Source organism: Anas acuta, chromosome 7 (genome assembly GCF_963932015.1).
Source record: "Anas acuta chromosome 7, bAnaAcu1.1, whole genome shotgun sequence".
Classification (NCBI taxonomy): Eukaryota; Metazoa; Chordata; class Aves; order Anseriformes; family Anatidae; genus Anas; species Anas acuta.
Genome location: NC_088985.1, coordinates 10,369,309 through 10,380,942, shown reverse-complemented (window position 1 = coordinate 10,380,942; position 11,634 = coordinate 10,369,309). Strand labels below are relative to the sequence as shown.

At 46.5% G+C, this 11,634-nt stretch overlaps 1 protein-coding gene and 1 long non-coding RNA gene across 3 annotated transcripts; one reads left to right on the top strand and one right to left on the bottom strand.

The window, feature by feature from the left end:
- The first annotated feature begins 1 nt into the window (after position 1).
- On the top strand, positions 2–4,495 carry LOC137859408 (uncharacterized). The gene is made up of 2 exons (XR_011098262.1): positions 2–565; positions 658–4,495. It is a non-coding gene; the product is annotated as an uncharacterized lncRNA (long non-coding RNA).
- On the bottom strand, positions 2,539–8,258 carry LOC137859407 (adipogenesis regulatory factor-like). Of its 2 annotated transcripts, XR_011098261.1 has the most exons (4): positions 8,244–8,258; positions 5,495–5,929; positions 3,148–3,210; positions 2,539–2,717 (listed from the first exon to the last, which is right to left on the bottom strand). XR_011098261.1 is itself a non-coding variant. In XM_068688457.1 (3 exons), exons 1-3 carry the CDS (start codon positions 5,562–5,564, stop codon positions 2,620–2,622), a joined length of 231 nt encoding a protein of 76 aa, XP_068544558.1. In that variant the 5' UTR covers positions 5,565–6,155; the 3' UTR covers positions 2,539–2,619. The 2 variants fall into 2 exon arrangements, 1 of the variants encoding a protein (XP_068544558.1); XM_068688457.1 differs by lacking the exon at positions 8,244–8,258 and having other exon boundaries at positions 5,495–6,155.
- Between the last annotated feature and the right edge of the window lie 3,376 nt (positions 8,259–11,634).

The following is an 11,634-nucleotide window of genomic DNA, read 5'->3' as shown; positions in this document are numbered from 1 at the left end:
CATTTATCCAATAGCTTGCTCCATCACAAATACTAATAGCCAGGGTTATAAAAGTGCTTTCAATCACCTAAATGCAGCATAAATACCTTGACATTTATGAAAAAAAGAAAGCTGTGAGCACGACGTAAGTACTGTGATCAAGGCATAGATCTCTAAACACAAGATCTGTATCTTGGATCATATTTTCAGGTGCAGATGCTAGATAATTACACAAAACTAAGACTGCATGTCTCTGGCAACTTGCAGTCTACTTCGGTTAAAACTCGTAGAACAAAAATTCACAAATTGTATTATTGAAAATTAATCTTAAAAGCTGATATACACTATCTGATGACATGGTTAGTGAAAGCAGAGTGCAGTAGCAGTAAAGAAACTTGGCTAATTGTCTGTTTTCTCCCCCCCATCCCCCTCTCCTTCTCTCTAGTAAACTATTATCTCACTACTTCTATCTGGCTGTGCAAACAGGAAGAGTGGGACCCTTTCAGTACTGGAGCACATAGGAAGCCAGCACAGGTAGCTAACTGGGGAATTTTCTACCTCCTGTCCTGGCTGAAGAGAAAAAAAGGTAATAGCTGTGCAGTGCCTAGCTTTAAATCCCCCAGTTCATTAGCATCTTACAGTCTTATAATACCCACCCATTTGTATGTGATTTCCCAGGAGCTTCTGTAAGGTGTCCTCAAAGAAATCAGACCTACCACCAGCCATGATTTCACCAAACCTAGAGATGAGCCTTTACCAGAGAGAAGCCTTTACAATTGACTGAATTTCTCCCTCAGCCCATTTGGCTGCACTGACCTTTTGTTAACGGTGTCACTGTGGAGACCTGTGAGGCACGACTTTCAGCATAAGGAGAACTTGGGGTACTTTCTGACAGAGACTGGATTCTTGATAAGACTGACCTTTGGGGTTTGACTTCAGATTACAGCAGATCTGAAGATTTGCCCTTTGCCTGTAGCTAAATGCAAGAACCAAGTTGTATTGGTGAATCCAGACTTCTGGTGATTGATGCCCTGCACTGATGTCCTACATTAAAAGGCGCACTAGTACTGAGTGTAAGTGCAACATGGAGCTCAGTTCCATTGTCATTACATAGTTAAGGAAAAAAAAAATGTTCCTTATCACATTTTTAGCACCTCCCTCTCTCTCAACCAGGCAACAGCAACACACAAAAAAAGTAGTAAAACTTCACACGTTTGCTGTGAGCAACCCTAGCCTTTTTGTAGCCACAGCTGAAAAAAGCAGTCATGCCCTAGGACATAGATTATAAATATAACCATAAGGTTTTATTGCAATAACTATAACAGGAATTCAGTCTGAGATCAAACTTGATGAAGAACTCCCCTCCTTGCACTTGCCACACACATTTTGCCTCCAGCTAGCATCACTGTCACTGCTTGCATTCACTGACACGCCACTACACGCTTCACCAAGAAATTTGCCAGGATGCTTGGTAGGGAGCCAGTCAATGCTTCAAGTCTGATTTGAGCAGATTTGAAATGGTTTTGAACCATGCCTACTAGCTAGAGCAAGTACTACGGGGGTAGTTGTAGCTGAATCCCAATAAAGACAACTACAGTTTTCAGTTACCTGCATCCTGCAAGCTACAAAATATGAAAAAATCTGTTTTACTGGCTATTTTGTATGCCGATCGTTTCTCATCCCAGCAGAGAAATGAGTACTACATCAGTTTTCACTGAAGGCTCCTGTTACCATCAGGAGAAAGTGCTGTAACGATGATAATTCTCACTGTGATGCTAAATGATTTCTAAATTATACCGTTAAAAAGTAGCAAGTTTGTAGTATCCATTTCCTCATCGAAGTAGCAGATCAGTTCTTCTCTCATTGCTCTTGAAGTTCATACACATGCAGGGTGGCAACTTTGTTTCAGCCCACTTGTTCTTGGTTCTTCTGGCTCATGTTTCATTACTGTCTGTCTGCATTTGATGGGAACCATGCAAATGATGCCTCCTTTGCTGTACTGTGCACTGCATTACAGATCAACACTTTGCTGTGGAGAGCTGTTGAAGTTGCACTGACAATCCAGCCCAGGCAGCATTAAGCAGTTCAGCAGTGAGTTAAGTGCTTGGCCAGCAGTTTTTGCTGTTAGCATTGGTTCCAGTGTCGTGGCACTGTTTTATGGTTGTTCTGTACACCTTAAACATGCTTCAGCCTTTATTTGCACAATTCCTAGTCACCATTTTACAGATAAGATCACAAGTGAGAGCAGTCACAGAATAGGTACATACCTTTTCTTGAAATGGGTGTTCATGTGCTCAGCTTCTGAGACTTGCTCTGATGGGGCCCTAACTTTAGCTCAATGACTAAACAGGAGAGGACCCCAAATTGCAAGTCCTTGGCTTGTGTTGTGTCCACTCACAACTATCCCGTAGCTCACACAAAGATATGGTGCTTGGCTGGATTAACAGCATAGTACCACTTCAGCAGTCTGCTCTGTGCAGTAATCCAGTCTTTCTACATCAATGACTATGATTCAATGTGCGTAATCAAAGTAATCCCAAAGAATGCACACAAACCATGTAGATTATAGGGGTTTTATTTATTTAAGAGTACATGCAGTAGAAATTTTACAAAAAGTTCAGTGGTGTTACATTATTATCCTCATTGTCCAAAGCTTTTGCCCCAGGAAGTTGCTTGATTTGCTACGTTTTTTACAGCTTTTTCTCCAGTTTCAGCAACTTTGTAGACTTCATCAAGAGCTTTTAAAACAGAAAAACAAAGATAAACTGTAGAATTACTGCAATAGTTGCTCTTTCTCACCAGGTGTGGGTGGGAGAGGTCTGGATGGGATAATAGGAGGCACTGAAGGAGTCTGGTTGTGGTACAGTTCTGCCCAGGCAGGCAAAGTGGCTGATGTGGCCTTGTTGCTTTTGGCTGGTCAGCCCTGGGACCACAGCACAGCCCTACTAGGAGACAGCTGCATCCCCAGAGCCCCCACATCAGCACTGAAGTGCTGTAGTCTGGGTGGAGAGTACTGGGAAAGCAGGGCTCCTCCCTGCTGCTGCAGTTATTGAGGGCACCAACGCATCCAGGAGCCTCTCACAAGATGAGGGGTGCTGGGGCAGGGGTGAGGGATCTATCTGGGATTTCACTGGAATGGCATTTAAAGAAGTAGAAACAGTATTGTACCTTTCTGACCAGCATCCTTAGCCTGATCCACTGCTTGCTGCACAGTCTGACCCACTGTGTTAACTGGAATTAAGAAAACATAAGCATAAATTAAGCAGTCTATCTTTCTCCAAAATTCAGTAATGACAACTTTGAAGGGTTGCCTAAAAAAAAGGGGGGGTGTAAACAGCCTTCAGTTCAGCCTGTATGTTTTATTGACGTTGGCTCCAAATGCTGCCTTCTAAAGGCATTGATCTGCTCTGCCCAGCAGCCACTGCAGGACAGGCTGAGTGAGCCAGAAAGAGAAGAGTGAGCCAGAAAGAGAAGAGGATGCAAGCACGCTGTGAGGGGCTATTGCTTGGGTGAGAGGACAGCAATGAAGCTTTAGACACCCCCCACCCACCTAAGAACTCCTCCAGGCTTAGACTGAATGGCTTTCCAGCAGTACCTGTTGCATTAACACTGTCTCATAAACCAGCAGCCTATTTCAACCTCAGTTTCTATGAGCTTTTACTGCTTAAAAGCTATGCTAATTATCACCATGCATCATCTTTTGATGCAGCTTACTAACTGGTGGATGATGCAGGCTGATCAAGGCTAAGGAAAATGCTTTCTGTACCAATCCCAGGTCACATCCAAGTTCATGGCTCCCTGTAGGAGCTCTGGAGCAGGTGCCAATTTTAGATGCTTGCAAAGAGCAGTTGTTCCACTCTAAACTTAGCAATGGCTCAGGGGACTAAGCCCTCAGGGTACACGCAGGCACCACTCAAATATTTCAAAGATAATTTAATTAATAGCTGCAGAACCACCAGTTGGACAGTCTTGTTGTGCTTTGAAAGAAATGGCACAACAACCTCCTTCCCCCTTTTGTTTTCATTTAATGGGGATTCGGAGGATACCTCCACTGATAATACTTCCGAGACTGGGTGCAGCACTGGCAGCGACACAGCACAAGTTGAGCACCACGTGCTGTTTATTTACTGCCTCTCAGCAAGGCATGCGGCAGCGCATGGAAGTGGCCAGAGTCAGGCCAGTGCCTGGAAGCTCCTGTTGTTGCTCCAGCTCCATCTGGAAGAGAAGCTGGACTGCAACATGGGGCACGCTGGTAAGATGCGCGTGGGGTTCAGGCCAAGGTGTCTGCTGGTATCCAAAGAGCTGGTTCAGCATCAAGCACTTTGGGCAAAAGGGGAAAGTGACATGCTAAAATGGACAAATGCCACGTTTAAAACTTCTGTGTTAGTCTTCTAGCAGAAAAAAACAAAAAACAAAACAAAAAAAAACAGTAATGTTCTTCTAATATTAAGGAACAGAGCATTAATATTAAAAGCCCTCCACAAAAAAAAAAAAAAAAAAAAAAAAAACACACACATACCTAGGGCCACTGTATAGTAAAAGCAAGAGGGAATCTTCATTCAAAAACAAGAAGTGGTGGTTACCCTCTGCTCAATTCCTGGTGTTTTTATTTCATGGTTCAGCATAAACATAGTTGGTTTAAGAATCAACTCAAATTCTTAGGAAAAGGGGGTAGTGGGTGTGAGGTTAGGGCTCTCATCTCCTAGCAAGCTGACCCAGGAATAGATGGTAAATTAGTAGCAGGTTTAACACTTGCCTCACTGAGCACTGACTGGCGATCTGCTCATTAAGAGATTCTTTTTTAATATTATTTCCTATTTTGATTGCATTTGAGGTCACAGTATCCAGTTTAAAGACTCACTTTCCATGATGTTAGGTAATCTCAACCATTCACGTTATATGAAGCACTAACACCTCAGGAATTGCATTACTACAGTGCCTGCTTGGCTTCACCAGCAGTGGCTCACCTCAGTGGCACGCTACTTAATTCTGGGCAAATGCTGGAAGTGTGTCACAGCAGCAAGCCTCAGGTGCCCAAGCCCCAGTGATTACACCAAGGCTTTTAGTGGCATGAGTAGCTACAACATCAGCTGGGCTGGAACAGATCAAAGACCTCAGCGCCTCAGGAAGCTAATCCATTACACTACTTCAAAACTCGTATTTATCATGGCTGTTCATAGTTAAAAAAAAAAAAGCCTAAGTCATCTCACCTCCTCTATCAGCTTTCTACCATCCTCTCATCTCTTCAGGACATCATCTAGATACCCACTTGTTAAAAGTGAGCAGAAGTATGTAGAAATCAGTAGTTCATACTGGTCCCTCACTTACTGTAGTACCACAGGGTTTTGGAGACATACCAACCACAGCCCTGAGGAGAGCATCTATAAAGCCAAGTTCACACATGAGACATTTGCTCCATGCTACAGGACAGAAAGCCCACTGGAGTGCAAGGAGGGCACATACTTGAACATCTAAAAAGAGGTACAAGCAGAGGGAAATAGTGGTTTGCATTTACCTGCCCCCTGTGCAGCACTTTCAGCTTGTTGTGTTGCTTCCTCAGCGAGCTTCTTCCCAATCCCAAACATGGCTGTTTTCAGTCTGCTCTCTCCACAGAGGATGAGTGATCAGGTCCCTAAGTTTGGTTCTGTTACAGTGTTCAGCAAAGTGCAGCTTTTTATAGACAAAGCAGAACTCCTCCCAGTAGTTAGAGGGCAAATGCAGGCTGGAGCACGGGATAGCTGTGAGCCCTTGTTAGGTGATTAATATACGATGCATAAAAGGGTGAAGAGACATTGCTGTTTGTTGTGCTTTCCTCCCCAGAGAGGGGGTGTGGATTAATCAGCAGAAGTTTTCCATAGCCCAGGAATAAAAGCTTTGTTTTTCCATGGCAAGAAGTTGGTAAACAGAGCGCATTCCACAGCTGTCCTTATGAAACCTTCCCAGGAGGCTGCTGGGGACAGAAAAACATCCAAAATCCTCAGCTGAAGAATTGCCTAAACCAGCTCTGATATTTCAAAGCCTTACATAGAAAAGTATCCAGTTTCAGAGGATTCTTGCCGACTTTTTCCCCCTTCAGTCAAGACTTAAAACGCAGAGTTAAAAAAAGAAACAGGCAGAGCTAACATTGCTTTTTTAAAGAAGTATGTGATGAAATCTTTGTTGTGTTAGACAAGCCTAATAATTTCATGGTGTGTCATAACATTTTAACTCTCCATTTCCAATACCCGTCTGGGGAAGCTGAAAATGGAAGGCTGGTGCCCTTCCTCCTTCCGCACAGTGCACGCTTGCAGGGTCTGGCTCAAGGAACAGTTACAGACAGGTTTTTCCAATAGCAAAACACTGCAAGCCCATGGTGCTCCCACCCTGCTGGGTAGGACAGGACGTGGCAGCAGGCCATCGCTGTGCTGGAGGCTGCCAAGTACGTCCTGCTCACGCTGTACCAGAGGAGCAGGATGCGGCCCTGCCTCTGGATATCCCTGTGCTAGGGAGTATAGTTGTGACAGGGAAAGGAAGAGGCAGAAAGCATCAGGGCAACTCATCCCCACTCCATTTTCTCCAAGAGAACTCCTGTGTGCTACCCAGCTATTCATACCCATGGTGACCAGCCTGTATTTTGCTGAGATCACCTGCTTTCTAGTAGAGTTGCTTTTTGCACCCTTCCACACTACGTACAAGCATCTCTCACTCTGTTCATCAAACAATTGTTGCAAAAGTAGATAGAAATGTAATGTACTGTAAAACAAGATGCTGACTAGGCAGCCTGGTCTGCTCACAGCAGGCTCTATGAGTACCTGTCTCTACCCCAAACATTAAGCTTCATGAACAGCTCCTCTACAATTTGCCCACCTGTGTATGAATTGTGAAGACATTTTACCATTGCAGTTCCAGTTTTGCCATTGCAGTTTACATAGTAAAGAGACATTTTACCATTGCAGTTCCTCACTGACATAGAGTAGGCCATTGCACTCAATTGTACAGGACACAGAGGGATTTCTGACCATGGAGAGGGACATATCTACATCATATTATCTTCTGACAGCATATATGAAAACAATTTTTACCAAAATGTACTTAAAAAAACAACAATAGCATGACAAACATTTAAAGTTTTCCCTGAAGTTAAGAGAACTTGACAGAATATAGGAACTGATTAAGGAGGCATTGGGGAGGCAAGGACAATCCCCAGACAAGGACTGTGTATCTCGAAACAAGACACTGGAACTCATAATAAGGAAGCGGCAGACGGACAGAGAAACAAATGCAAGGACTATAAATCTCAAACTGGACAGAGAAACAAATGCAAGGACTATAAATCTCAAAACTGGACATTGGAATTCATTATAAAGATACAACAAATGGAAGAATTAGCAACAACCAGCGCTTGCAGTTAAGAAACATGCCAACTCAGCAGATTCCTGACCAAAGGTGAAAAGTACACTGTGAGAAAGACTCGGGGTCTTCCTCCCAAAGACCCCTGCCCACAATTCTTGGGAAGCTCTACGCAGGCGCAAGGTGCCAAAAGGCTAATTAGCATGAGAAGCAAGGGAAGGCGGGGATAGGTAATGAATATGTATAGGCGCTTGTAGAATATTGATAGATTGATTGTATAAATTCAAGACTGCTTTCCGCTTTGGGTATGCACGATAGGTGGAGAGATTCCCCGTGCATCCAGCGCTCCAATAAAAAATATACCACTTAAAGGAATTTCAGCTTCGATCTTTGAATCAGAACAAACATACAACGTAGCAAAACCCTGAAATATTTCTGACAACCCAGAACAGCATTTGACCTGTGGAAAACCATTGCACAACGCCAGAGCAGTAAAAAATTCACCTATTGTTCTCTACAACATCCTCAGTTATCCACACCTAGATCCATTTTCAGGAAACAGCAACTTCCTAGTCCTGTACTGCTACTCTCCAGTTATTCACAGTACGAGATTCATGAGGGCAACAAGCCTTACAAATCAGCCACAGGCTTGCACATTTCACAATACAACGGTTTGCCTTAATCAGAGGCACCAAAAACACCTCTCTTCAGCACCAAAGGCACAGTCTGAAGACACCAAGGCACAAGCAGGTACCCGGGCCAAGCTCAGTCAACCACCATAGGCAAATACTGACAGAATGTGCAAGAAAAAAAATCCAATACCTTTCATCACCAGCCTAAGCTGTAGGACATCTACACCCTCTGTGACAGGTAGCCACTGCCACCACACACCACCCCGTTCTCCCCCAGATCGCGGAATCCCCTCGCACTCCTACCTTTCTGCTGTGTCTTCCCCTCACACCTGCAGCCAGGCCTCCTGGCAGCCATTTTGTGGCCTCCCCAGCCAGGGCCCCAGGCCCCCTGGCAGCCATTTTGTGGCCTCCCCAGCCAGGGCCCCTGGCCCCCCGGCAGCCATTTTGTGGCCTCCCCAGCCAGGGCCCCAGGCCCCCTGGCAGCCATTTTGTGGCCTGCCCAGCCAGGCCTCAGCTGGGGCAGGCAGTTTCAGGAAGGTTCTGTGCCCTGCCCCGCCACAGCAGGGCCATTATTTGCCAAACCTGGCCAGGGTGAGGGGGTAATTGTTGCAAGTGGTAAGAGATAGCTCTGAAGGGAAGATCATCCTCCACAAGTGGCAACTGCCAGTGAACCTGCTGCTACCTGGGATTCTGGGAGCAGACAGCGTTGGCAATGCCAAGGGAGGTTTGACAAGTTCATAGGCAGATACACGGACAGGGAGCAGGCCAGGATGGCCCCTCTAACATCTGCAGTCCAGCTCTTATGGTTGCTTGGACAACAAGAGAGAACAGGCTGCAGAACGTCCAAGCTTGCCAGAATCCCCCAAATCTCCATTGCTATTGCCACGGCTTGGTACTGCTCCTGTTGTTTGCACTGGCACTTCTTCAGGTCACGACACAACAGCACAGTGCAAAGCAGCCTCCACGGCAGCTTCACCAGCAGCCACCTGTACCCCATCCCTCCCCATCCTGTCCCTGTCCCTGTCCCACCACTCAGCCCCAGGGCCTGGGGCAGCGGCTGCCTGTGGAGGGCCAGGAGGGCTGCGGGGCCAGGGGTGCAGTGGGTGCCATGCTGACGGCACAGATACTGATTTGGGAGGGTGCGTCCTGCAGGACAGAGGCTGTATTCCATAAACCCATGTGCCCTGGGTTGGGCACGTGACAAGAGGCAGAAGCTAAAGCAAGCAGGCATGAGAGCAGGAACCGGGGGAAACTGAGGCAGGGTGCCATTCTGGTGGCCAGCTATGGGGCTGGCTATGCTGAGCCAAGCAGGAGAGGCAGCCGCGGCTTCCCCTAGCCAGGGCTCAGTTAATGTTTAACACTGCATGCCTCCCTGGGCATGCAAGCCCATGCTGCACAGAGTGTTTTTGTTCTCTGCCACCTAGGTTTAACACACACTCCGCTGGCACAGCTCCTAGAAGTAACCCTGAGCGCTAGAAATGCTTAAGGGAGGTGGTTCTCGCTGGGGCAGGTCTGCAAGTTGTCCAAAAAGGGAAAAGGTATATGTTCAAACTACTTTTAAATGGGAAGAAGTAGCTACTTACGAACAGGAATTGCTTGCCTGAAATTCCTGGCAATTTGCTATCTGAATGTTTTGACATTTCCTATCAAAAGGGAAGCTAGAGGCATGGCCTCTGTGGCCCCTGCATGCCCAAAGGCTGAGGGGCTTTCCCCAGCCAGCAGCAGAAAAAGGTGCTGCAGCCACAGGGCTCGGGGCAGGCTGCAATCCGCCCGGGGAGCGGGGTCGGGCGTGAAACCGACTGCGTGGCCCCGGGTGGCAGCCGTGGGCTCCTGCCCCACACCGTGGCCGGAGAGGGAAACAGCAGGGAAAGAGGACAGACCAGTGCCTGGGGGACACGCGAGCTGCTCGACAAGAGAACGGAAAAACGTCTGGAAAACTGAAAATATACGTGTGTTTCTGTTGCAGAGAAGACTCTCTGGATTTTGTACATCTTTACTAAATAAAAATGAGTTTGGGAAAAATTATTAGGAGCAGCTGAGACGGTAGACTCAGTTCAGATCTCATCCTTTAGGATTACAGGCTGAGTTGTCCCTACTACTACCACCGATGGCAATCAGGGAAACAGCCCTAGTGAATGGACTGCTGCAGCCAAAGCTGAAATGGGTACAAGCAGTTCATAAAACTCCATTCCTTGATAGCCCAAAGGTATTTATTTGCTGGCAGCATTTACCTGTGCAGGTGGGTCCAGGCTGGGGCTGAATCTGCTTTGATCAGACCTCAAGGCTCAGCCAGCTAGGGGCACACCCAGGAACAAATTTTAGGGAATCTGAGAACACAGCTGGTGGAAGCTCAGGTGTTAGATAACAACACGTGTCCCTGTGGCTCGTGGCACATGAGCTGGTAGGAGCTGTAAAGCTCTCGTTTTGCTTTGATGCACTATCCAGAGCCTTCTGGTTTAGACAGGAATACACGGCACTCGGTTGGGAGCTGGCTGCCTGTGTGGTGCACAAGGGAAGGATGAGCCCCAAATACTTCAAGGCCAAAGAGCACTGTGAACAAGGTGGTGATCTAATTTGTGGAGCAAAGCTCTAAAGTTTAGCCCTAGAAATACTTGCCAGTAAGTGACTCAGCCTCATGGGTGCCTGTGCAACAGCATCTGCCCTCAGGACAAAGGAGCTGTGACAAACTCTGCTCAGGCTCCTGGGATCAGTGCTGAAGCAGCAAGGGCTTCGTGTCACGTCTCTGCTCCTGGCACTGAGTGCTGGGAGTTGCCTCCTGGTGCTCCTTAGCCAGATGGACACTGGCATTTCTGCCCAGTGGAGGAGGGGGCTGGCCTCCAGCGTGCCCCCTGCCTGGCAGTCCCCTCTGTGGCTGCAGCGAGGCAACATGCAACCTGCATACTGAGTGTCTGGCCTGTACCAGGAGCACAGAGCACCACAAACAGTATCAGTTGTTTAAGACAATAAGTGGTTTTACTGGGAAAACCAGAACAAACACACACCATAACTGCCGATCTTTTTGGTAATATGAACTAAGAAATGCTTTGCAGAAAATAAAGTGTAGTGAAGACCAGTGCGTGGCCTACTGTTACCCACAAACGCAACACCAAGCTGTGAAATTCCAGCCTAAGTGCTCATTTTCTGAAGATTTCACCATGAGGGAAGTAACCATGGAAAGTACTAAATAATTAAGTACTATTGAGTGTCACCTGGTAACTGACAGTGCAATAGTGTTGCTCTTTTTCTGTGAGCTTGCACTTGGGTAAATATTTAGGCTTTTAGAGCTTTAACTGACAGTGGACATTGCATTGGGACACAGTGCAAAGCCCTGGACTATGTTTGCTCACAGGTGATGCATCACGTATAGGTTCCTCTAAAGGTTTTTCAGTCTGTGCAGTCCTAAGCAGATTGCAGCCAATTCTCAGTGCTCTTCCTGTTCAACAGTGGGCTGCTCTGTCCCAGGACTGCACCAGCAAACATCAGAGCTTACAGAAATCCCTTGTCACCCTCAGCTCTTGGCCAGCAGGTGTGAGACAACGGTGTTTAAACCTGGCCTGGGCTGCCCTGTTTCTTTAGATCCAGATGCCTTTAGTCTTTGGTTTTCTTTTGTAAGGCCCAGATTAGCTTTTTACCCAAAACAGACTGGTGAGGCTTCAATACAGTCAAAGAAAAAAAAAAAAAAAAAAAAAGAAAG

Excerpts from the sequence above, each read along its gene's own strand:
- LOC137859407 (XM_068688457.1), bottom strand. The coding sequence starts at position 5,564 with ATGTTTGGGATTGGGAAGAAGCTCGCTGAGGAAGCAACACAACAAGCT. Across the intron at positions 3,211-5,494 it reads AAGTGCTGCACAGGGGGCAG|TTAACACAGTGGGTCAGACT; the intron begins GTAAATGCAAAC and ends TCTTAATTCCAG. Across the intron at positions 2,718-3,147 it reads TAAGGATGCTGGTCAGAAAG|CTCTTGATGAAGTCTACAAA; the intron begins GTACAATACTGT and ends CTGTTTTAAAAG.